This window comes from Phoca vitulina, unplaced genomic scaffold (genome assembly GCF_004348235.1).
Source record: "Phoca vitulina isolate PV1807 unplaced genomic scaffold, GSC_HSeal_1.0 scaffold21, whole genome shotgun sequence".
In the NCBI taxonomy this organism is placed as follows: domain Eukaryota; kingdom Metazoa; phylum Chordata; class Mammalia; order Carnivora; family Phocidae; genus Phoca; species Phoca vitulina.
Genome location: NW_022589724.1, coordinates 25,663,750 through 25,689,927, shown reverse-complemented (window position 1 = coordinate 25,689,927; position 26,178 = coordinate 25,663,750). Strand labels below are relative to the sequence as shown.

At 56.8% G+C, this 26,178-nt stretch overlaps 1 protein-coding gene across 1 annotated transcript in view; it reads left to right on the top strand.

The window, feature by feature from the left end:
- Window positions 1–26,178, top strand: part of NIBAN2 (niban apoptosis regulator 2) — a 50,942-nt gene that overhangs the window by 12,370 nt on the left and 12,394 nt on the right. Inside the window, exons 2-4 of the mRNA XM_032418916.1 lie at window positions 18,826–18,956; window positions 24,319–24,447; window positions 26,057–26,162. Of these exons, the coding sequence (XP_032274807.1) occupies window positions 18,826–18,956; window positions 24,319–24,447; window positions 26,057–26,162 (366 nt within the window). The remainder of the gene's footprint in view (window positions 1–18,825; window positions 18,957–24,318; window positions 24,448–26,056; window positions 26,163–26,178) is intronic.

Below are 26,178 nucleotides of genomic sequence, written 5' to 3'. Positions count from 1 at the left end.
ATGAAGCCACTCATCAGCTGGACTTCAGAAAGAGGATTTTCCCTCTGCTACTAGGGGTAGCAATGGCAACAGACGTTTGCTGGGCACTTCTCTGTGCCCAGCCCGGGAGGCACCTGTGACCGTGGGTGGATGAGCAGGTGGGGGTTCAAGCCAGAGATGGTGGATTGAGTCCACAAATGGAGTCCCTCTCTGTGCCAGCCAGTGAAGATAGGTGTGCGTAGAGCCAGTGAAGTGGGGAGGGGTCAGTGGGTTCTCGTCCAGCTGGGAGAGTCGGCCACCCACCTGTCCTCCAGCTCGCAGTTGTCCTCACTCAGCGTTTTGCCAGAATGCCGCTCCCGGCCCCCCCGGGTGATGTGCTTGGCATCTGGCTGCTTAGCACTGGATGTGGGCTGCCGGAGGTGTGTGAGGCGCACCGGGCTTGAGGACCCCTTTTGGCAGTGCTTGGGGCTTCTTTCTCAGGACCTCAGAGCTCCGTGCCTCAGTTTCCCCAACTATAAAGTAGCGATGGCCGTGACTACTGTACTGTGAGCTTTATGGTGTCGATGCCTGGTGCCTGGCACATAGTACACTCAGAAGAGGTTTCTGCCCTCGGGGTCCAGTGCCCCAACCAAGGGAGGCTTGGCCTTTCAACTCTGAGCTTTCTCAGTTTCCCCTTGTTATTGTTGATGTTGTTATATAAGCAATATCTGACGATCAAAGAAAAATTAGAAAATAAATAAGGAGAAAATGAAAATCACCAATAATCCTAACTACCCAGAAATAATGATTTTCAGGTGTTTCCTGGTGCATACTCTGCAGTGGGTTGTGGGCATCTGCATACGTGCTGTCCCCTTGCAGCGAGTCAAATGCTTGCAGAATATTCCATTATGCCCCAATAGTCTGCATTTTTAAAAAAATTTTATTTATTTTTTTATGAGAGAGCGAGCGAGTGGGGGGAGGAGCAGAGGGAGAGGAACAAGCAGACTGCGCTGAGCATGGAGCCCAACACGGGGCTCGATCTCAGGACCCCGAGTTCATGACCTGAGCCAAAACCAAGAGTCGGATGCTCAACCGACTGAGCCACCCAGGTGCCCCCCGACAGTAGTCTGCATTTTCACTTGCTCAGCCAAACTCCTTTTGCTGGGCATTCAGGTTGTTTCCATTTTTCATCGTTGTAAACAGGTCGTGTTGGATAGCCTTAATCATTTCTGTGGGATTAATCTGTTGATTCCACCGTGGTTTGAGAGCCTGCTCAGAGCCAGGCCGCGTGTGGGACTGTGGGTGCTAGGTGGGGAGGCAGCCGTGGTCCTCACCCCCTCACCGATCCCTTTCTGGGAGGACAGACCCAACATGGGTTGGGTTCCTTAGCTGAGGTGGGGCTCAGGGTGTCTTTGGGAGCTGGGGAAGCAGTAGTAACCCAGACTCTGAGAGGCAGGGCAGGCTTGTTGGGGAAGGGGATGTCTAGGTGGGGCTGGAAGGGTGCAGGAGGAGGAGAGGGCCGTAGGCAAAGGGGCAGGACTGCAAAGGTCCAAAGCTGAGAGAGCGTAGGTATTTGGGGGAACCAGAATTTCCCAGAAATTGGTGGTTTTGCTCTGGTTCTTGCTGCCTGTAGGAGCAGCTCCCTCGTGCACAACTCCTCAGTAATTGTTATGCAAAGTGCTGGCACATCTGTCCCTCCCTGGGGATGGGATTTTCTTCTAAAGGGGACACAGAAGCAGGGTCATGTGCCTGCCCCAGGCCTTCTACCTCTCTGCATGGTGTCCCCGCCAGCCCGGAGCAGGCAGAGGAGGCTCAAGTGCGGGGCCTCCTCAGCTCCAGTTTCCCAGACCCTTTGCGGGTGCTGTATCATTTGACAGAATCATCTGGAAGAGGAAACTGAGGATCCGAGCTTAGGTGACAGGGCTCGGTTTGTGTGACAGGGGTGGCGACCTTTTCTGCTGCTGCTATGTGACCTTGAGCTGGGTCAGCTGGGTCACCCCTGACCCAGCCCTACCTCTACTGGAAGCATCCTACTGTGATTGGAGGGCCTCTGGCTAACACTGCCTCTGGCGCTGGGAAGGGTCTGTCCCCAGGCCTGAGCTGGCCTTTGCGGAAAACCCTGTTCTCTTCCTGTGTCTTAAGATGCCTGGGGGACCCAAGTTGAGGCCCTCTGGTGTAATCTCATGGTCAGGGACAAATATTTATGTGCCAAGTGCTCTGTTTGGTGCTGGGGGTACATCATAAATGGGACAGACAGGGTCCCTGACCCTGTGGGGGAAATGGACACTCAATAGTTAGTTATTAAATGGAATTTGTGCTGATGGTTAACGGGGGTTCTGACCCGAATTGGGGAGTGACTGCGAGGGACAGTGCTTTCGGTATCCCAGCCTGACGGGTGGAACTTGGATCATTTTGATCAAGCCCGAATGACAGGCTCCTCTGGGCCTGCCGGTGTGGTCCTGTGTTCGGAGGGAACACTTTCTTAAGTCACAGTTGGAGGGGGTTAGGGTCTTGAGGGTACAGTGCAAAGGAGTTCAGCCTCTTCACTGGACAGGCAAGACAGAGAGCCAGGAAGGGGTGAGGGACTTGCCCAAGGGCAGGTGGCAGTCAGGTGCCCAGCCTCGGAGCCCACCACTCTTAACCCTGAATCACTGCCTGGAGCCTGCGCATCACTGCCTGGAGCCTGCTCGTCACTGCCAGGAAAGACAGTGAGTCTGTCCCCACCTCCCTTAAGGGATCCCCAGGGAAAGCAGACATAGAACTTGGACCTGTTGGCTGAGAGCAGAGTTTCCCATGAAGCACAGATGGGGGTCACACAGGCATCTGGAACGAGGAATGTGAGGCTGGCAGGGCCTCCGAGCAAATTTGTCCTCCTACCTTCCCCTCTGGAGCCCGAGGAGACCTGCAGCTGGTGACCCAAGGGTGGGGCAGGTCCTTCCTCTGCTGGCTGAGGGGCAGGCCACAGGAGTCTTGTTATTTGAATAAGCTTTCCGTCTCCTATCTGCATAAAGCCTCTCCATGCTGAGGGTCCCTGGCATTCCAGCCCAGGATTGGGTTTCCTTCTGGCCCAGCAGCAAGCACATGAGTGAATTTTCATATTGGCTCATCTTCCTCCTTCCCTTCCCCCAACCTTGTCTTCCTTTGTCTCTCCCTCCCTGGCTTTGAGAAGGCAGGAGCTCTCCCCCTGCCTCCACCTCACTTGCTGTTGGGACCCGGGGAGGCAGCCCGCAGCGTGTGTGCATGCACGCATGTGTGGGAGAGATGGATGGGCAGAAGCTGTTCTGGGTCCCGAGGCAGCTTGGGAAGAGCCTGACTTGGACTTGGTGGAAAGCATGTTGGCATCCGATGGGCACTGGGCTAATGAAGTGGGTGGGATTTGTGTCTCTGAGTTTTTTTTAGCCCTTTTCCAGTAGGGTTGGGCCACAGTAACTGGCACTTATGAGTGATTGGTTCTTATTGGAACAGCCCCTGGGATTTATCGGGTTCTTACCAACAGTCAGGCAGGGTGCCAGACACTTCTCATGCATTGTCTTATTTTGTTCTCACAGTTCCTCTTCGAGGTGTGTATTATTCTTCTCCCTGTTTTATTGATAAAGAGACTGAGGCTTGGGAAGTGACAGTCAGTAGCAGAGCCGGTCTGTCTGGTCCCAAAGTTTGTGTTTTTATGGCTCACCTTCCGCCTGTTGACAGAATCTTCTCTAGTCTCCTTGTGGCCATCCAGCCTCTGCTTGCATACCTCCAGTGACAGGGAGCTCTCTATCTCTTAGGGTTACTTCTCCCATGCGGGGCATCTGAGATAGAAAGCCCTCTCTGGAGTTCTGTCTGTCTTTGGTTGGTTACTTGAGAACAGGTTCCAGTTGGGCTGGGACGTGGTTATGGCTGGGTTTCTCCAGCATCTCTTTTCCCAGGGAATTATCCAGCTGTTTTGTTTGGGGAGAAGAGCTACGTCCTCTCTCCTTTCTCTTAGCAGCCCCTACCTGGTATTCGGCCCTTTACATGCCCTTCATCACATACTGAGTAAGTCTGAGCAAACTTGATGTTGAAACCCTAGAGGTATTTTCATTAGCATTGAGCTGGATGTCTTAGTCAATGCAATAAGACAAGAAAAAAAAAAAAAAAAGAGAGGTATAACTACAAGATAGCAAGAGAAGAAGACACACATGGTCCTGCCTTTGTGGAGGTCAAAGCACTTTTCCATCTAGCTTCTCCCTTAGCTTAAAAAAAATTTTTTTTTTAAATTTTAAGTCCTCTCTACACCCAGTTTGGGCCTCAAACTCACGACCCCGAGACCAAGAGTCGCATGCTCTTCCGACTGAGCCAGCTGGGCGCCAGCTTCTCTCTTAGCTTTGTCCACCCTGTGAGGCTACCTGTGAGAAGTGGAGGCTCAGACAAGGAATTCACCCACCTGCAGTGCCACGGAGTGGAGAGGCTGTGGTTGGCTGAGGTTTAGTGGTGTGTGGTTTGTTGGGTATTTGCCTTCAGAATCTTCATTGATGTTTCTGTCTCCACTTCCCCTTTCTGATTAGTTAAGCTCTGAGGGATGAGGGCCCAGAAAGATTGGACCCCAAGCATGTCACCTTCCCATCCCCTGAGTGGCCCCCTGAGGGACCGAGTAACTGCTGTTCTGTTTCCCCTCTGCTGACCCCCATTTCATGGCATGGGACGCATTATAGAACACTGCCATTTGCACAGGTGGACACACCATGGGACCCCTGAGCTTGTGAAAGACCCCACTACCCACCTGAACACTCATTTCCTGGCCATCAACACTTGGGTAGATGGAACTTATTTCCATTCGCAGTCATCGTTATTGATAATACAGGACCCCGTTTGGTCAGGCTCTGTAGATTTCCTCATTTCTTTGAATCCATAGGACAACCTGGCCAGGTGGGTACTGCTGGTCCTCCCATTTTATAGCTGAGGAAAGTACTAATATTAATACTCGGAGAGTAGTAGTCACACGCCCAAAGTCCTACAGCTGGTGAGCGGTGGAGTTAGTATTTGAATTGAGATCTGATTCCGGAACCTTGACACCACAGTGTTCTGTGAAAGTGCTCTTCTTGACATAGAACGTATTCCTAAATATTTGTGGAATGGATTAATGCTTTCTCGAATATCTGAATTTATGCATTTCCTGTGTCTTCTGCTTGGCACACTCTCCCCACCCGGCCCTCCTCCTTCACCTAGTTAGCCTCTTTTCATGGCTTCGGTGCACCACTTCCTTCTGGAAGTCCTCCCTGATCCCACCAGCAGGGTTAGCTGCCCCTCCTCTGGGTTCCTGTAACTTCCCATGCTGTTCCCAGTTGGAGGCTTACCATGCTCATTGTAGGCTTTGTTGACAATCTTTCTCCCTCATTAGATAGCAGGGAGTTTGTCTAGTTCCCTCCTGAATGCCCTCTGCCCCGTGGTTGATAAATGTGGGCAACATGAAACGTTTCTTGGCTAGCACAGTAGAGCCCCTGATACCCTCACCTGACTTTGGCTCTGCCCCCAGCAGTCATTTCAGATGGCCCTGAGCTGGCTGATGGGAGGACATGAATTTCACGCTGGATCCTGTCCTCAGCTCCTGCCTCTTGGTGGCTGATGGGGACTGCCTGGGTGGTGATGCTGGCTTCCGGGTGGTCATGGAGGATGAGGCTCCGTCAGGAAGATCTGCTTGGGCATCTCGAGGTCCAACTCCAGTCTGGGCACAGAGGGGAAAGTCGGTGGTGGGTTCTCAGACAGGCCGAGGACAGGGCTCCAGGGCTGTGGTGGGCACCTCCCAAGGTGCGCGTGCCATGGCAGAGGGCCCCGTGTCCTCAGTCCAGCTTCGGTGCTCTGCGTGTTGGGCTGAGAGCAGGCATGTGTTGGGGAACACCTGGGGTGGGATGGTGTGGTGCGGATGCTGCCCTGCGGCCTGGGGGCAGTTTGGACAGGTGGCTGGGCCCCAGCTTGGAGACTCCAGTGGGTGTGGCGGGGATGAAAAGAAGGGAAGGGAGGCGAAGGTTGTTGCTGAGAAGTGCACAGGAGTGGGTGAGTGCATGTGAGGGGGCTGGAGGTTAGTGCTTACAAAATCACTGTCCTAGATCAGCTGTCTCTTTGCCCATCCTGACGACAGCAACCGTCAGAGAGAGCGGTGGAGTATCCCCAGCGCACAGAGGAGAATACCAGGGCTCAGAGGCCAGGCCCCTGGAGCACGGAGCTGGGTGTTCTGCATCTGGTTCCCGAGCCGGGCTCTCTCTCAGGGTGGGAGGATGGGGGAGGTCGGACAGGGCCGTGCACAGTGGGAGGTGGCCGGTCTCCAGCATCTTATAGCTCTGGGGGCCTCCAGGCTGCCTTTGACCCTCCCTTTGACCCTATTGTCCTGGTTCCGTTGGCCTGGGGTGTGGCCTCGGCCATGGCAGGGCATGGTGCGGGAGCCCAGCCTGCGGCCTGCTCCCCTGAGTGGAGGGTGCCCTCCGTGGCAGGCACAGCGCCGGGCCCCTGCGGTGAGCCCGGGGTAGGTGTGGGTAGGCCCGGTCCTGCCCTGACTGGGGTGGGGGGGGGGGGCCTTGGCACCCCTTCTCCACCCTCCGCATCTTGGCTCTGTGTTCTTGGGTTCTGGGCTCCCGGAACAAGCCGCCAACTGTAGGCTGTGGGCCGGGAGGGAGGGCCTTGAGGGGATGAGAGGGCTTTTGTTTCCCTGTTTGTGTCTAGATGGGAATCGACTTCCTCCCACCAAGCTGCAGGAGGTATAAAGGAAAGGGCAGGCCCCGGTGGGCGGGTCTTCAGTCGGCCTTTTTTTTTCTTTCTGGCATTTCCCTGGGGCTCCACTTCAGCCACCTGCCTCCTTAGGCCCTCGTGCCTCAAAGCACGCTCGTCCCCAGCAGACCTGGGTCACGGAGCCTTGGTTAAATATTTGCCAACTGAGAAGAGCTTTAAAGGCAGCTTGGCCCCAAAGCTGCCTTGGCGATGGGGGGCTCCCCAGCCAACCTCTGCACCCCTCGGCCTCTTTCCCGGGCCCCCGGCGGCCATTTGGGCACCTGAAATGGATGGCCTTCCCTCCGGGGGTGGGTGGCCTTCCCCACTCAGCACGTGTTTATCGGGCACCCACCTGGGCCAGGCACGAGCTGGGGGGCTGGGGAGACGGCGGGAACGAGGTCTCTGTCTGGGGAGCCCGGTGGAAGGAGCCTTTCACCGCCGCAGTCGTGAGGGGAAGTGGGGCGGTGGGTGGTGGAGGCTGCGGGCACTGGACCTGTCGGGGCTTCCGAGGAGGTGACGTTCGAGCCTGGGGAGGAGGAAGAGGAGATGGCCAGGCAGAGGGGGAGCTCTGAGAGAGCATTCCAGGCCGGAGACCCCAAGAGCCAGTTTTCTGGGCACGAAACTCCCCCGACTTCTTTCTCTTCACTCTGCTCTCATGAGGAGCTGGGCCACAGCCAGGACTGTGGGACCTCGTGTTGCTCCTTCCCCATTCTCCCAGCCTTAGTTTCCCCATCTGTCCAATGGAGAGCTTGGACTTCATCTCAGAGGGCCCTCCCCAGGTGCATATGCTATTGTAAGCATACGTCACTGGCCATTAATAAGGGGACACTCCAGGGCAGAGGTTCTACTGATGCCAAAGGTTAAGATAACAGCGATATAGCTTTATATTGCTCACCCAGCCCTTTGACTATTAGCAACCAAAGCCGGCATCTCCTGAGGCCCCTTGTCACCAGTGAGGTGTGTGTGTGGGGGAAACATATTATGCCCATTTTACAGATGAAGAAACTGAGGCCCAGAGAGGCTGTTCTGAGCTCAGGGTTTGCTTCTTGCTTCAAGCTTGGCCCCGGAACACACCTGCCTTGGTGAGAAACCCACTCTTCTCTCCCAAAGCCAGTGCCGCACTGGATGCTGGGGATATAGAAGGGAACCAGGTGCCATGTCTGGGCAGGGCAGCTGCCAGGTGGGTGGGGAATGTCCTGGCAGAGAGACTACACATGTTTCCGAGCTCTGTCTCTGCACACTTCTAGGTGTCAGGATAGAGCAGTGGACACACTCTTACCTGTGTGACAAGACAAGTCACTTCACCTTCCCTTGAGGCTCATCTATAAAATGGGTTTAAGAATAAATCTGGGTGGGCGCCTGGGTGGCTCAGGTCATGATCCCAGGGTCCTAGGATGAGTCCCGCATCGGGCTCCCTGCTCGTCGGGGAGTCTGCTTCTCCCTCTGCCCCTCCACGTCTCCCCCACTCATGTGCGCGTTTGCGCGCACGCTCTCTCTCTCAAAAATAAATAAAATCTTTAAAAAAAAAAAAACTCGGTGAGGGTTAAATGCAGTAATTTTTTTTTTTTTAAAGATTTATTTATTTGACAGAGAGAGACACAGCGAGAGAGGGAACACAAGCAGGGGGAGTGGGAGAGGGAGAAGCAGGCTTCCCGCTGAGCAGGGAGTCCGATGCGGGGCTCGATCCCAGGACCCTGAGACCATGACCTGAGCCGAAGGCAGACGCTTAACGACTGAGCCACCCAGGCGCCCCTAAATGCAGTAATGTTGATGATAATTGTTAACATATGCTCTGTGCCTGGTGGCGGGTAAGTGCTACAGGCATTAGCTCAGGCCCCAATTATTATTACAATTATGCGCAAATGGGCAAATGTTTGAGTGGGGCCTTGAAGGCTGGCTAAGACTTTGAACTGTGACAAGGGGGGGTGGTGGTGGGAAGGGGCTCCTGCTATGGGGCATAGCGCAGGTGAAAGCATGGAGGTGGGGGCCTGCGGTAGGTAGGAAATGGCCAGGATGGGCCCTGGGGAAGGAAGTGGGGCTCAGAACCTGGCGGGTCCTGGATCTGATTAAGGGTGGCGTCTGCGGGCCGCGGTGTGCCAGGCCCTGCGGCAGGTGCCGAGAAGGTGGTGATGGGTGAGGTTCCCGGTCTCCTGGGGTGTTGGAGGCCAGCGAGAGCCTCCCCGAAGCACTTCGCATGACTGTCCTGTAGGTTCCCACGGTGTGGGGAGCCTGGGTTCAAGCCCCAGCTTGGATTCGGGCTCCTCTGCCTGACAGCTGGCTGACCTTGGACAAGTCACTGGGCCTCACAGCTTCTGGTTCCTCAGTGGGGGTGATAGCCATACCCACCTCCTGGGGCTGCTGCCAGGGCTCACGGTCAAATGCAGTAAAGCCTGGGAGGGAGCAGCCAGCGTTGTGCCCGACCAGCTGTGTGATGCTGCGTAGGCTGTTTCACCGCCCCTCGCGTTCTGCCCTTGCTGTGCACTGGGGTAATGATAGCAGACTACCCCCCCCCCCCCCCCCCAGGCTGTTTTATTCTCCCACATGGAGTCCCTTGCAGGAGCTAGTATGCCATCAGGTGATTGTCACGATCGGGCCTTGGCAGGCTGCGGGCTGCTGTATTTATGGGGACAGGTTTTTCCTTCTTAATAACCGGCCCCAGGGAAGGGGTGACCAGCAGAGGGTCCCTTCAGGGCACCCAAGGCCGGCGGGGAGGGAACCTCATGGGTGGCAGTCACCTTCCCGAGCAAGAAGGACAGCGTTGTGCATATCCTCTCGTTCTTGGGACCCGGCCACAGCCCCTGGGCTGGGCATAAGCCTCCGTTTCTGTGGTGAGGGATCTTTGGGGTGTGTGTGGGGCGGCCCTGGCTTCTCTGCCTCTGGCTTCTCGCTCTGAGGTTCCTACTGCGTGCCAGGCCCTGTCCCAGATGTGGTGGGTACTGCCTGGGGGAGTCCGACGGGGCACGGGCCCTTACCCACTGTGGGATCAGTGGGGGGCTATGGAAGTAAGTGGGGGGGCACTCACTGAGCTGGGGGCATCCTAGGGGAAGGTGCGGTGCAGTGGGCGTCTGAGAAATGGGCTTAGAGGAGGAGGGAGGAGTGTTCCTGACCTGGAGAGCAGCCTGCGCAGGACCCCACTGCGAGGAAGAGCATGCAGGAGCCTGGGGGGATCCTAAGGGGTTCAGTCTTTGTCCCAAAGGCAGTGGGAGCCATGGAAGGTTGTTGGGTAGAGAAGGTTCAGGGAGAGAGTTGTAACAAAAAGATCCCTGTGTCTCAGGATGCCTGGGTGGCTCAGTCATTAAACGTCTGCCTTCGGCTCAGGTCATGATCCCAGGGTCCTGGGATCGAGCCCCGCATTGGGCTCCCTGCTCCGCGGGAAGCCTGCTTCTCCCTCTCCCACTCCCCCTGCTCGTGTTCCCTGTCTCGCTCTGTCTCTCTCTGTCAAATAAATAAAATCTTAAAAAAAAAAAAAGATCCCTGTGTCTCCTATATGCGAAGGATCCGAAGGAGCCAGGAATGGAAAGTGGGTAGAAATTTGGAGGCGGGGGCAGGCCTAGGATGGGAATGGCTTGGTTGGGGGGCAGTGATTAGCGGCAGAGTCAGGGCTCAGCTGTACTGGCCTCTTGACCGGCCCCTAGTCAGCTAGGAAGTCCACCTCACTCTGATGGCCTTGCCCTGGGGAATAGGGCATGGCTGCGGTGGGAATCTGCTTGGGCCTAGAGTGGGGTCCCAGGGACCTGCTGATGCCGTGCAGGTATTCTGAGCAAACTCCGAGGGTTATTTGTGGGGTGACCTTGGACTGGTCCCTTGCCTTTTCTGGCTGCAGTCTCCCTTCTGAACAAGGACTGGCTGGTGGTGGAGGGGGGCACTTAGCTGACTTAACCCCCTCTTGACTCTGGCCCTGCAGGGTTCCAGCTGCTCGTTCAGGCTCTTCTCACAGGCTCTTCTCACGGCCAGCCCCCCTCCTCTGCTGGCCAACGGAGCCTGTCATTACCCCCTCCCAACTTCCCCCCGATTACAGGTCCTGAGCGGGAGCCATGTCAGCCTTTCTGACAGTGGCCACCCACAGGGTCCGTGTGGCCTGGAACCTCTGCTCCCAGAGGCTGGCAGGTGGGGGTAAGGTGGGTTTGTCCACACTCTGGTTCTGTGGTAGACTCGGGCTGTTCTGGGTTCCTGTCATTGACAAGCTGTGTGTCTCCAGACAAGTGACATAACCTCTCTGAGTCTCCGCGCCGTCCTCTGTAAAGCGGGGACATGTGAAATGACACATGGGAGCATGGAGCACCCCGCTGGGTATAGAGGAGGTTCTGCCGGGATGTGCTCATAGTGATAGCAGGGCAGCCAAGTAGAAGAGCCCCGGGCCTGGCACGCCGACCCAGCTCTGTTGAGACATGCTGTGTGACCTTAGGAGAGTGTCGCCACCTCTCTGGACTGCAGACTCCCTCTGCTCTCCTAGGTGGATGATGGAGATGGTGGTACTTTGGACGACTGTACGACACGGGGGAAACTCGAGTCCCTGGCTACCTCCTCTCCCTCCCCACCCCGGGCCTTCTCCTCAGTGCTCTGGGAACCAGGTAGGCAGGTTCCGGGCCGGCCCTGCCCTGCAGGGTGCTGCCTGCCTGGTTTCAGTCGGCAAATCTCTTTCAGCTCTGAAACCGGACCGGGCCTCGTGGGGGAGGTGTGGCCCTGGGGCCCTGCTGGAGGGACCGGATGAGCCGGGAACAGGTCTGGCACATTGCCCTCAGCTGGGGCCAAACCAGGGCCGGGCCCAGTATGAAGCCCCCCGTGGTTGCCACGAGGCTGACACGATCTCCGCTGGAGATTACCCTCTTCGTCCCGGGGCCCCCTGGTCAGTGTGGAGGGGGTCCTGGGCCTGGGCTCAGGTCCCGCATCTGCTGCTCCCCAGCTGGACTTGGCAGGGATCCCGGCTCTCCTCGTCTGAAACGTTCCACCGGTCCGGACACCACCTGCCCCAGGGCTGAGTCACGGATGGGGGGCATGACCTGGGTGTGGTAGGTGCTGGGCTTTAGTAGGGCCGCGAGAAGGCATTCGAGGCTCTCTGGGGCACCGCTGTGCTCCTTTCTCTCGTCCTCAGCTCCACGAGCCCCTACTCCTGTGTGAGCTTCACTTTTGCCATCTGCACAGTGGACCAAGTCCCCCAGCCCCTGAGAGTCTGCAGGGGACTGCAGGCTACCCTTGGGCCTTCCACAGTCTTGCCCAGCCCCTGCTTTCTGAGTGCAGGAAGCAGCGTGACCCTTAATGTTGTCAGCTTGGAAAATCAGAGATTAACGTTCTTCCGGTTGCCTTGGCTACTGTTGTTGCTGGTCCTGGGGCTGGGCCGGGCCAGGGGTTGCTCAGCTGGGCCAGGGGGGTTTCAAGGGCCTCTCCTTGAATTACAGGAACCTCGGACAATAGGCGCTTTATAGGAGCCCCCGTTAGCAACATGCCCCTTTGCCAGAGTGAAGTGCTTTATGTCCGTTTGCTCATTGATCTTGATCTTCTTATAACCTGATCAGGCAGATACTGTCGTGCCGTTTTGCAGAGGCAGAAACAGAGGCTCAGAGAGAGAAAGTGCCTTGGCCAAGGCCACACAACTAGTAGGGGGCAGAGCCAGGACTTGGACCCAGAGCCCGTGTGCCCAGTAGAGATGCTGTCTTGTACCCAGGTAGCGTTGATGCTGAGTCCTGCTCCCGCCCCACCCCGACTTCCCTCCCAGTCCTTCTGTCCAGCCTGAGGGGCCTGTGGTCAGCTCCGACTCAGAGCTGACTCACCAGCAGCTCAGAAGAGATGCTGAGGCCAGCATCCTGGTCAGCTCCTGGGGCCAGGGCAACACTGATTAGATCATCATTGAGATTTTAAATCAGCTGAGCCAACAGGGACCCACCCACCCATTTTATAGTTAGTACAATTAAGATCCAGAGAAGATGGGACAGGTAAGGATCCAGTAGGCATGAAGGTTCCCTCCCAGCTCTCACCAGATAGGGGCTGGAGACTCCAGGCTTCAGTCCTGGCTCTGACAGTCATCGATTGTGTGACCTTGGGAAAGTCACTTTGCCTCTCTGAACCTCAGTTTCTTCATCTGTAAAATGAGGATAGTAAAGTGTGCTTTGCCCGCCTCTTGGGACCAGGCAAAGACCCCAAAAGAAAGTTTAAGGCAGGGCTTTGGAAATTGTATTGTGGTGCCACGTGGGAGGTTGTTGGATGAGGAGGCTTTATGGGGTGGGGGCTTTGTACAGGCATTGAAACCCGCCTCTTTCCCCTTCTGGGCTGTGCGTCTCTGAGTAGGTCACCAGGTCTCTCTGAGCCTCAGTTTCCTTATCTGTAAAGTGGGGTAGCAGTATCCGTTAGGGTTCAGTGGGCTGTTGAACATGCGTAAGGTTTTAGTGTTAGGCAAACCCAGTAAACTCGGGGGGCAGAGTTAGGAGGCCCAGATGGGAAGGGGTGCCTCTGGGTCACTCTCGATAGTCCCAAAAGATGCAGCCCTTGGAGACAGGGTTCCAGTTATCTGGGGGCAGAGTCATGCTAAGATCCGCAGAGATACAGGTGCAAGATCCCATATTCCATTAGCTGGCTGCAAGGCTTCACTCCAAAACAAGCTCCCTGAGAGAGGGGGAGGGAGAGAGAGAGAGAGAGAGAGTGTGTGTATGTGTGTGTGGGCGTGCATGCATGCTTCACACTGGCCCCCAAGTCCTGAGCCAGATGGAGCGCACTACCCTCCTACTGCAGACTTGATGTGGAAATGCAGGCCCTGGGGATGGTGCAGCGGCCCCCTGAGGTCCCAGAGCACAGTGGTGTCTGGGTGCAGACTGGGACACTCAGGTCCACTCCCAGAATTCACGGGCTGCCTTCTTGGGCTAAAGAGGGAATCAGGACCCCACAGGTGGGTGCTTCCCATGACAACCCCATGGAGATGCTCAGTAGGTTTTTGTTGACCTACAGGTGAAGTGACTTTTCTTGAGCCATTAATCTTTCCAAGCATTGGCTTATACACCTGTAAAGTGGAGGGTTTTATTCAGCTCTGGGGCCATTTGAAGAATCCGAGTATGTGCATGGGGCCCTGAGTCTGAGTGGGGTGAGCTTACCACCTAATTCTGCAGGATATGCTGGCAAAGGGGCGCCGGCTGGGCAGCGATGCGCCCTGGGCACTAGCAGAGGCTGAGGATTACACCAGGGGAGCCTCTCCAAGGTCAGGTGGGAAGCGGGGGTTCCTTCTTGCACACACCTGGCCCGGCTTTCCCACCCCCTTACCTTTGCCTGAGCCCCTCCTTCCTCCTAGTGGGCTCTCCATTTGTCTGGCCTGTCAGCTGAAGACATACCTATCATTGTCATTATTATTTTGTGATTCTTGTCCCGGTTGTTAAAAAAAAAAAAGTCTTTCCTTGATTTTTTTCAAGCTGTAAAAATTATATCTGCTAATAAAAATTTCAGTCTCTTATCATGGCTGTGATAAGCTGAGCACTATTGTGATTAATAGTAACATCACAGGAACATTTAGGGAGGTCCTGAGCCCAGCAGTTCCGAGCTATCCCGCCGTCACATTGCCCATCTTACAGCACCTGCTTGTGCCAGGCCCACCCTCCTGGGGTTTGCAGTTAAATCTCAGATGGATCGGAGGGTCCCTTCCCTTCCCCACCTGAGGCTCTGAGCGGGCCAGGTGGCCTGTGGGGCTGGGCTGGGGGCTGGCAGAGCGGGAACTCCTTCCCCCCAGCCTGCGCTGCGCACCCAGAGGCTGGGAGCCGGGGGCTGGAGGGCAGGCTTCCTCTGTCCCCGGCCCATGCCATCTCCTAGAGCAGCACCCGAGGCTGAGTCGGTGCAGGAGGAAGGATGGATGAGAAGGTGCGGAAGGTGGGCGAGGCGGCACATGGCCTCAGACTGCTCCATGCCGGCGTCTCTACCTCCCGGCCGTTCCTGGGCCCGGGACCCCCTAGGGGTCGGCCCTGCCTCTGGGCATGGAGCCACAGCCTGCTTCCTGTCTGTCCTCGGTGGGAGGGATGTCCTGTGGGGCCCTGTGGACCGTGGTCAGAGCCAGGAGCGGGAGGGGGTCCTCAGTCTGTGGGTCAAACCCCGACTGCCTCAGTCTGGATGTGTCACCTCTGGTGAGCCTCTCATACTCTGTGACTCAGAGTGCCTTTTGGGGTGGTGAGCCTTGGTCTCAGTGGCCCTAAATCCATGGCACATGGTGTCTTCAGAAGCCATGAAATGAGGCGGAAGAGCTGGTATGGGCAGGTGTGGAGGAGAGAGGGGCCCCTGGGGTCTGGTGGGACCAGTCACAGACACCCAGGCAGGGATGCTGCAGTGGGGATTTGAACTGCCAGAATCCCTGGGCAGCTCCAGGGAGACAGCCACTGTAGGGTGGCAAGAAGAAAAAATGGGGTGCTGAGCAATGCTTACAGGAAGGGGACTGCCCGGGCCCTGACCCCAGAGCTCGGCAGGCCAGAGGAGCATCCAAGGCGGGCACGGCTGTGGTGTCCGTCCGGGTTCTCCGGCAGCGTCGGCCTGTCTGGCTGGGGACCCTGTTCAGGGCTTCTCCCCTGTGAGCCCTTTATAAATCCCAGGAGGGGACTGCACCCCCTTCCCCAGCCTGCCTCTCTGAGGTCTTTCCAGCCCCCAATCCTAGGCCCTCGAGTCCTCATCCTCTGTCTTCCTGTGGCACTTCCTTTGTACCAAGCACAAGGCAGTTCCTTCCAAGCTGTCTTAGGACATCTCTCAAGAATGTGTTCAGTGCTGCCCTTGCCAAGAAGCCATCCTGCAGCCCTGCTTCCTTCTACCCTCCCCCCCCGCCCCCCAGTCTTCCCTTTCTAGCCCTTCCTCGGCCAAATTTGGGCTGAGCGCACCCAGTTTCCTGGCACTGCCTGGCACCCTCCTTCAGTCCTTAATCCCTTGAGGAATGATGTCACACCGACCCCTGGCCTGGTGGCTTCCCCAGTCCTATGGGGCCTGGTGCAGAGGGGACACTTAGTAACTGGCAAGTGGACACCCACCTTGCTCAGCACCTGCCTGTACCAGGCCACACGGGCGGGGGGGGGAGCAGAGGGGATCCAGCGGTGAGCAGAAGGGGTGCCAGGGCCACCCTCTATGGTGTGCAGTCGATCCTTAGATACTAGCCCCCCGATCCCTTAGGCTCCCGAATTGGAAGAGCAAGTTTGGGTAGTGAGAGACCCCACTCTATGATCTCTTTGGTTCTGGAATTTCAGGTAGCAAAGGGTTTATCGGAAAACAGATCCAGATCTATATAGTTCTCGAGTTTGGATAGCGAGGCATGCCTGTAATTGCAATTGGGTGAAGTGGGGGCCAGGGCTGCTGCCGTCTGTTTGGGGGTACAGGGTGCCTGGGGCCACCACCTCTTTTCCTATTCCATTTTCTGTTTCAGCCCATACCCTCTCCCCTCTCCACCCTCTGCCTGGGGACTCCCCCCCGCCCCAGTGCTCGTGCCCTCCACTCCTAGACCCTTGTCCCACAGTCTCACTCCAATAACTTGTCCACATCCCATTGAGAGGGCTACAGTGGATTTTCTGCTTGCCCCCTCCCCCACCTGGCCCTTCTTAAGAAGTCCAGATACTCCAAGCCTATCAGCTCATCTTTGCCTTCTGGCTCCTAATGGATCACCTTGTTCTGGTTTTCACTTCCTCAGCCTCCCCAGCTTCCTCTCCAACCTACAGCCCACCCACCACCCCCTGCCCCGGGTCTTGGTGCACCTGATGGGATGATAGCATGTTGCCTTGCCCTTTCCATCCTTCTCCCCAGTCCAGCCCTGGGGCCTTCTAAACCTAGCCACCCCTTGCTTGGATGCAATATCTGGGTTTTGCTGAGAGCATGCTATGGCTTAGACAGACTTGAGTTCGAGTTCTGACCCAGGACAGCAGCTTCCTTCTGGGCCTGACTTCCCAAGGGTCAGGGCAGATTCTGGCCCTTCTGGAAATCATGCTCTGAGGCTGGGCATACCAGGGGCTGGTCGGTCCTCCCAGAGCTGTGGCTGAAGGACCCTCGAGATCCTGCATGGGGGGAGAGTATCTGTTGGGTGTCTGGCTGCTGGGGGCAGAGTCGGGACAAAGCCCTGGGCTGAGGCTGCCTGGCCTGGTGGCTGAGACCCTGTCTCTCCAGTCCTGGGTCTGCAAGCCACCTCGTCCCTAAAATGGGAAAACAATAGCACTGACTCCCTAAGGATTTCATGAAGATTCTTTGGGATCCTGCATGCAGAACTTGCCCGCGCACTGGCTCAGGTTAACGCTAAGTGGTAGTAGCTACGATGATGGTGATGATGATGTGATTTATCAGTATTATTGTCACCTATGATCCCGTTTTTTCTCTTTGGCTCCAGTTCATTACCCCTTCTTGCCTGCTCCCCCCAACCCTCCCAGTTCTGCCTCATCATTTTTCAAAACAATTCCCGTGGTCTTTGAGAGAGTTCTGGTTGTTTATGGTTTTTAAAAAATAGGCATTCAAAGCAAATTCCTCATTTGTTCTCCCTCTTCTCTCCCCAGATTGGAATCTGGACAGCCATGACCTCATTCCAGGAAAGGGGACCACAGGCAGGGTCTGTGGAGAGGGGTCCTTGGGCTGAGCTCTTCCAGAGGGAGTAGAGGGAGTGAGCTTGCCTGAGACCCTGGGTGGGGATGTGGCTACATGCTTTCAGCCCTCCTCCCTGGCCACCACCTCATAGTGGGGCCCCTGGACTGCATCCCAGCTCCACCACCCACTGGCTATGTGACCTTGAGCCAGTGACTTAACCTCTCTGGGTCTCAGCGCTTCTGGGTCTTCTCTAAAATGGGAATAACACCAGCCCTACGTCACAGGGCTCGTGAGAGGATTAAATGAAATGCTGTCCTAGCTGGGTGCTCTTGAGAAGCAGAGACCAGCCGTAGGAGGGACGGTGTCTCATCAGCCCCTTCTTTGAGAAAGGGCCAGGTCTTCAAACCTGGAGTCCAAGACTGGCAGAGGTGGCAGGGCCTGTCCACCATGGACTCTAGTCTTAGTGTGCAGGGAACTGAGGCCCAGAGAGGGGAGCCTCGGAGTGAGCTGGCACAACCCCAAAGTCAGGACTCGAGCGGCAGCTTCTTGGGATCGGGAAATCTCTCCCAAGGACAGGGCCTCCTTGTCATGGGCCTCAGTTTCATGTTATTAGGGAAGCCCCGGCAGTGCTGGTCCTGAGCGTCTGATGTGTGCTGGGCGAGCCCTGGAGGCCACAAGAATCACCTTCTCTGCTCAGAAACTGCTTTGGCAACAGAGAAGCAAATGGCCAGTGGAGGCAAAAAGGTGGTTAACTTGGTAGAGGAGTTAATTTTAGAATGTGTTTTTCTTTTTATTGTGGAAGGAATCACGGTTGTAAAATAATTCAAATGCTGTAAAAGTAAATAAAGCAGAAAATGCAATTCACTCGGCCCTGCCATTCCCACATCCAGGGGTCCCACCCAGAACAGTTGGGGAGTGCTGCCTTCCGGGACCTTTTCCTCCGTCTCCAAGCGTAAATAATTTATAGGCACAAATAGGAGTGATTTTAAATGAGGTAATATTCCGCACGCGGTTCTGTAACTCGCTTTTCTTCACGTGGCCGTGTGGGCACCTTCCCCCTGGTGGTACGTGTAGGTTCCCCCACCCCCGGCCCAGGTGCGCCTGGAATGGTCTGAATCAGCGTCCACGCATGCGCATCTGGCTCGTGTCTGCTGATTGGCTGGGTGAATACATACACCTGCTCCTCCGGGAGGCGTGCGGTGGGTAATTCCTGGAGGAGTGAGCGCGGCATCCGGGCCCCACGTGAACCCTTAAAATTGTACGCCCTCAAGGCCTTCCCGATGTCCAGCACCCAGGGCTCCGAGTTGAGGGGTCTGTTCCCCCACACCCTGACTGGTCTGCCTGCAGCTGCTGGGTGGCTGGGAGGCTCGGCGTCTTTTCACTTGTCTGTTGGTGTCTCGTGTTTTCTTTCTGGTGATTTTCTCTGTCTCCATCGTTGCTGGTTTTCCTGTGCGAAAGTCCACCCACTGTGTGCAGGGAACACACCACTCCGGCCAGGAACGTGAGGCCGGTGAAGGCAGAGCACCGGAGCCCACAGCTTCGCAAACAGGAATTACGGAGCTTGCTGATGCCCCTGGGGCAGGGCGGCTGCTCGCAGGGAACCATGGCGACCTCACAGCCCTGTTTCTTCTTCCCTTTCAGAGAAAACCGGAAAGATCCTGACGGAGTTCGGCCGTTTTTATGAGGACCAGTATGGCGTGGTTCTCTTCAATAGCATGCGCCACGAGATCGAGGGGACGGGGCTGCCGCAGGCCCAGCTGCTCTGGCGCAAGGTGAGAGGGGCTGGGCCGGGTGCAGGGCGGGCTCCCGCTCGGCCTCAATTTACCGTTGTTGCCTGGATGGTCTCTAGGGGCCCCACCCAGCGTCTTTTTTCTTTTTTTAAGATTTTATTTATTTATTAGAGAGCACAAGAGCGAGCGAACGAGCAGGGGTGGGGGCAGGAGGAGGGCTGAGCAAGAGGGAGAAGCAGACTCCCCGCTGAGCAGGGAGCCCGATGCGGGGCTCGATCCCAGGACCCCAGAATCAGGACCTGAGGCGAAGGCAGACGCTTAACCGACTGAGCCACCCAGGCGCCCCCCACCCAGCTTCTGAATCGGCAGATAACCCAGTGGCCTTGCCAAGACCCCTCCGTTCACCATGGGGTACGGGGTACTCCCTGCCAGCTCAACTCCTCCATTGGTAGAGCTGGGGCTCTGGAATCATCTTGACATGCCTGGGTTCAAGCCCAGCTGCTCTTTTTTTTTTTTAAGATTTATTTATTTCAGGGGCACCTGGGTGGCTCATTCGTTGAGCGTCTGCCTTCGGCTCAGGTCATGATCCCAGGGTCCTGGGATCGAGCCCCGCATCGGGCTCCCTGCTCCGCTGGAGGCCTGCTTCTCCCTCTCCCACTCCCCCTGCTTGTGTTCCCTCTCTCGCTGTGTCTCTGTCAAATAAATAAATAAAATCTTTAAAAAAATAACAATATTTGAGAGAGAGAGAGTGTGCACGCATGTGTGCCCATGAGAGCAGGAGGAGGGGCAGAGGGAGACGGAGAATCCTCAAGCAGACCGCGGAGCCCGATGCGGGGCTCGATACCAGGACCCTAAGATCATGACCTGAGCCAAAATCTAGAGTTAGACGCTTAACCGACTGAGTCACCCAGGCGCCGCTCCTCTTAAAGGCCTCGTGCCCATGAGCAAATCACGTCACCTTGTGGATCTTAGTTTACTCATCTGTGAAATGGGGTAAGAACACCTGCGCAGGGTGTTCTTGATGAAGGAATCAGCCAGCCGGGCGCCTGGAGCAGGGAAGGTGCTCGGTGAGCGCTGGCTGATAGTGTCAGCATCGCCAGGCTTGTCATTAGCCTGTTATTAGCAGGATTGTGTTTGCCCAGTAAATATTTGTGGAGGGACTGGAAGCTGTGTGACTCCAGCCCATGGGTCAGCATGGACTGAAGGAGGCACACAAGGCCTCCTGGGAAGGGCCCCGTGGTGACTGGCCCCCGAGTGGGGCCGGAGGCGGGACTGGCAGAGAGGAGGTGAGGGACAGTTGGAACACAGGCTGGGCCGTGAGTGCCCAGCTGGGAGCTGGCAACCCCAGGCCTGAGCCTGTGGGGTGAGGAGCTAGCCCTTCTTCGGGGGAGGTACAGGGGGCCCTGAGTCAGCCCAGGGAAAATCCAGGGCATTCCCGTTCAGTGACCTTCACCTTCTACCCCCTGGACAGCCCAGGGGTGGCAGAGGGAAGGGTGACAAGGAGGAAGGGTGTCAGCCCCACCTCTTCTGCAGGTGGCCTGCCCCGAGTGGCCCAGCAGCAGGCGGGAGGCTACTTGGTCCTGGCTGGTGGCCCCGGGGCAGAGTGCCCGCCAGCTTCCCTCTGGGGAATTGGACTGGCTGAGCTGATCCCTCTGGGAGTGGGCTCCAAACCAGGTCAGCCAGGCCACCCCAGTGCCGCCGCTTGGGTCCTTCGTGGCTGAATTCCGTGCTTGGTGGGCTCCAAAGCTGCCCTTGGTCACCTGGCCGCACCTCCCCACCCAGTCCTGTCGGCTTCCTCCCGGCTGCCAGGGTCAGCCTGTTCTCAGGCTTCGGGGGCCCGGGACAGGACTGTAGGGGAAGGATGGAGGCTGGAATGCTGTGGTCTGGGGGGAGAGAACTCGGGGGACCGGGCCCAGAGCTTCTTGGTAGCTGCTGGCTTGGGCAGTTGAGTCAACCCTCAGGGGTCGGTCTCCTGACCTGACAGGTGGGTACCTCCTGCGGAGGGCTGTGGAGAACTAGGGGAGCAGGTGGGGTGGTTACTAAGGGATGCAAGTCCTGACTTGCTGGGTAACCTCCAGCCCATGGCCTCACCTTCCCGAGCCTCAGTTTCTCTGCCTGTGAACTGATACCCAGAACCGCCATCATGGGCCAGAGGCATGAGAGTAGCCTGGGGAGGGAGTGGGGATGTCCTGGGGCCTCTGAGGCCAGATGGGATTCGGATCATGCGGCAAGGGACCAGTATGGGGCTCGCTGAGGTGGCAGAGCAGAAAGAAGAGCCTCAGAAGGCTCCAGACTTGGGAGGGTTGGGGTGGTTTCCTTCTTGTCCCCACCCTCTCCCAAACCCAAGTGGCAGAAGATGTGTCCACCTACCATGAGACCAAAGGGGCTGGAGCTGGCTTTCGGGACGTGTTACCCTTTATGTCTTCTCAGCGGGAAGGACAGCTGGAGGCATCACCTGAAAAGAGACAAGTGGACCCATGGTCAGGGCCACACACTGACTGAGCCAGGGCAGGTGCGGGGCCACGCTGGTCCCACAGACACTCGGGAGACAGACCGTAATGCACGACAATCTGGGTGCCACGAAGGAGATGACAGAGTGAACTCAGCCTGGGTGGGGTGTCTGGCCTCGTCTGGGTGGCCCACTAGGGCTTCTTGGAAGAGGGGCCGTCTCCGCTGAGGACCTGCCGGGAGGGGAGAACATCCGAGTGCGGGAGCAGTGTGTGCAGCCGGGCCTTTCAGTGGCTGCCCAGGATGGTGGAGGCAGGATGCGAGCCAGGTTCCAGGTTCCTGGCTGGGGCAGAGGGCAGGCCGGGGCCGTGTGCCTGCCAGAGCCCCGGAGCATCCCGTGACCCTTTGTGTCTGGTCCCTTGGTGTCGTGGCCCCCTCCCCACCCTGTGACAACAGAGGGCCGAGGTGGTACTCGGAGGTGTGGCCTGGACTGGGTGTCTGGCCCGTGCCCACGTGTGTGGTGTCACAGGTGGCCCGGGTCCCAGTGACCCAAGATGGAGTGGTGGTTTCTGACGGCACGAGGCTCGAGAGTCACGGCGGGAGGGACATCTGTAGTAATGCTTTAATACCCAGTGTAGGAACACTGCAGTGACACGTCAGTAAGACGAGTAAAAGGAAATCACCCCCAATCCCTGAAAAGCAGGGATTTTTGGTCCCATTTTGCCCCTCAGGAAACTGACCATTGTGATAAATCAGGATGATATCATAATAGAAATAACAATGTTAATTGTCATAATACCAATTGTTTTTATTAGAAATAATACAGTAGCAGTAGTAAGAGTAAAAAACCAGAAATCGTGTTAAAAATAGCAGTTATGCTATGTGGGCGCTGCTCATCCAGCTGGCTCGACATCGCTTGGAGGGGTTAGACTTATGTCCACACCTGCGCTGTGGACACTGAGGCTCAGAGAGGTGGAGCTGCTTGTCCAGGCTCCCGCCGCATGGGCGGTGGGGCTGGGGCAGGGATCGGGGCTGTCGGAACTGGGGTCTGTGCTCTAACCATTCGCCATCCAGCGAAGGTTCCCAGCGCAGCATTGGAGAGCTTTGCAGAGTCCAAAATATTTTGCCTGGGCTGGCAGGTTCCGTTTCATTTCCGGCAGGCCTTCCAGTGGAAACATGACTCTGCCATTTGGAAGTCTTAAAAATAAAATCCAAACCCGCATGCAACCGCCCATTACGGGCTGCCCCAGAATCTGGGGGTGGACTCCCGAGGGGGCGGGGGGGGGTTCTGGGAAGGCCTGCCTGGGGCTCCCGCTGCCCCTGATGTGGGGCTCCTGCCCTGAGCTAGGAGGAGGACCAAACCGGGGGGCCTGGGGAGAGCGAGGGTCTTACCAGGGTGTCAGGAGAGCTATCTGCTCTTTCTCTCTAGAAAAGATGGGGATTTGAGAGCTGCGTTTGAGAGGAGGCCTCTGTCTAAATATAGCCCACTGAGCATAGCTCTGTGACTCGGGCAAAGCCCACTTGTATGCGGTGGGGTGGGGGGTGGCGGGGGGACCATTTTCTTTTCCTGTAAATATTTTTATCCCTGGGTAGGAAGCAGTCGTGGGGTCCTATTGTTTGAGTACAATGGGCCCTCGTTTTCCAAGAGTGTTTTGGCATTTCCCCTTGAAGAGTAGCAGGGAGGTTGCTGGGGAGAGGGGGCCCCTGTGAAGACACAGGGCCTTGGGGGTGGGCAGCTTGGGACCTAAGGCTCCCACCTGACTCCAGCGGCAGGGGCAGACCCAGAAGCTGAGCGGGGAAGCTGGGAAGGGTTAGGCACTGCTAATGATAATACTTTCTCCTGTTACTACATAGGATATGTGTTTATTTTTGCAAAAGGCTCCATATTTATTGCAGAACAGATAGAAGCTATTGAAACTCCACTCATCCAGGAGTAAGCCTGCCCCCTGTCGCCTCTGTATCTCCCTTTCCTGAAACTTCCCTGTGTGGGTTTGCTCAGGAAACATGCTCTCAGGCATGGCCATCCCTTCTCCTCAAATAAGTCAGCCTGGGGAGCTGGGAGACTGACACAGCCCGAGGAATCCCAGCGGCGGTCACGGAGGCTCCTGCATATCCTGAGCTGAGCAGACTGTCAGGTGCGCGTGATCCTGGCACGCGGTGTCTTATGGAATCCTCAAGATGCCTGGCTGAAGTCATTGCTGTCCCCATCCTCATGTTACAGATGAGGACACTGAGGCACAGACAGGTGATGTGACAGGCTCGAAGTCACACTGAGTCAGGTGGAGTCAAAGCTAAGGCTTTGCGAGGAAGGTCTGGGTGTTTCTGCTGTCCACATTGGTCATCCGTCTGCCAGGGTGCTGGTCCATCACTGAACCCTCCAAACTGAGGTCCCCTCCAACCCCACCCAAATTCATGGAGTTCATCTTATTAGCTGTCAGAGCCGGGGAGGTTCTCTGCAGCCACCTTGGCCAAGTTTTTGTTACCCTGAGGGGATACTGAGGCCGAGAGCAGGAAAGAGACTTTCCCAGGTGCCGGGGCCTTCCCCGTACTGGCCTCTGGACATTTCCCGTCCTGCTGGTGTAGCCGCGCTGCAGTGGTGGGTGGATGGGAAAGCAGCCTGCCGTGGGCTGCAGAGACGCGTCGCAAGGTAGTCGTGCCTGTCTAGGGCCAGGACAGAGTAGGAGACCTTGGTCCTGGCTGGGCCCCGAATGCTGGTGCCTGGCCTGGGCTCAAGTCCTGGCATCGCTGTGGCTCTGGCTGGACCTTGGGGAAGCTCCTTTGCCCTGAGCCTCACTCTCCTCATCTGTCACATGGCTAAGATGCAGCCCTGCCTCAGAGGAGGACTCGGGGAGATCGGGATGGGGGATGTGCTCAGCCCCCCCTTCTTGGGGGACCCCATTGCCCGGCTGGGCTGTGGGGGAGCCCGGCCTCACTCCCCACTCCACCCCACCCGCAGGTGCCATTGGATGAGCGCATCATCTTCTCTGGGAACCTCTTCCAGTACCAGGAGGACAACAAGAAATGGAGGAACCGCTTCAGTCTCGTGCCTCACAACTATGGGCTGGTGCTCTACGAGAACAAAGTGGTGAGGCCCCCCACCCCCCCACACCTCTGCTCTGCTCCTTCTCCGCAGCCCCCACCCCCAACCTGCTTGTTCCGCTGGCTTCCTATAAACAGCCCTGCTCTGGGGCTCCCCTTTCACTTTGCCTCCCCCCTGTAAGCCACTCGCCACTAGCCCCTACCCATCTCAAATCGTCCAGTCCCTCCAGTTCCAGGGCCAGAGCCCCTGCTCCCTCACCCCCAGCCTCTTGCTGGCTGGGCTTCCTGCCGCTCTCCAACCGCTCCCATCCTTGCTCTTCAACTCACGACCAACTGCTGACACAGGGGTCTGGCCATTCCCTTCCTCCGCTTACCCCAGGGCGGCGATCCCATCTTTTTCCTTCCTGATTCCTCTGCCCCTCTGGCAACCCCTGCTGCCTAGTGGGTAAGTGTCCTGCCCATTGTTCCTTATCTTTGCCCTGGGCCCTTGGGGAAGCCCCCCGTGGTTGAGCCACAGACCCAATTTCTTCTACCATAGATTTCTCCAAAGTAGCAAAGGACAGGCCTGAGTGCCCTTTGTTCAAGGAAAATCAGGGTTAAAGAAATGTAAACAGGGCGGGAGCAGCCTGATGGCCCCTGGCAGGGCTTCTCAAACTGGTAACCGGCATCAGAAACACCTGGTGGGCATATGACACAGGTTACTGGGCCTACCCAGTTTGATCTGGGCCTGAGCAGGGCCAAGAGTTTGCATTTCTAACAAATTCTCAGGTGGGGCTGATGGTGCTGATGACCTAGGACCACACTTGGCAGATCAGTGCCCTGGAGGTCCTGAGCCATCCTGGAGCAGCGTGTTGGGTGGTGACACCTAGTGGCCGGCGGCAGCACGGCAGCCCTGCTGTATGAGCTACTACGTTAGAGCCACTTTTTACCCACTTGGGTGTAAGAACGCAGTGTCCAGACCTAATTCTCCTCCAAAGGGGACTCGTGTGGAGCTCAGAACCTAGGAATTTGCTGGACAGCGCAGGGTCATGGTCAAAGACTCTGGACCCAGGAGGCGCACAGACCAGGGTTATGTCCTAGGCTGGCTCCGTACGGCCTGTGTGAGCTCGTGGGTAACGATGGTACTCACCTCTTGGATCGTGAGGATTTTGTGAAAGGAAGCAATGCAGTGCCCTTAGCACGGTGCTGGTGTGTAAGAAACGCTCGCACTCAGCTCGTGGTAGCTGCTGCTGATGGTAAGGCTTCCTGCGTCTGGCTGTGAGGCCCCCAGCTAATCATATTATGTGGATCGTCTCACGCAGTCCCACACAGCCCCGTGGAGTAGGAGCTGTTGTTGCCCTGGTTTAACAGATGAGGAAACTAAAGCATAGGAGCTGAAGGAGCTTAATGTCCACATCACACAGACGGTGTTCAGTGGAGCTGGGATTTGAGCCCAGAGCCTGGACTCCGGTCACTACACCAGGTGGTCACTACACCAGGTGGTCTCTAATCACCGCAGCGGGTGGGCTCCTCCTCTGCCTCCCTCTCTCCCTCCTCCCCCTCCCCCTCCCTTCCCTTCCTCCTCCCTGCCTCAGGCAGGCCACACTGAGAGGGCCCTGGAGCCACAGTTGGAGATGGGGCTTAGGCTTAGACCATCTCTCTTGTCCCTTCCTCAGGCCTATGAGCGGCAGGTCCCACCCCGGGCTGTCATCAACAGTGCAGGCTACAAAATCCTCACCTCCGTGGATCAGTACCTGGAGCTCGTTGGCAACTCCTTACCAGGTAAAAGAGCCCCCCC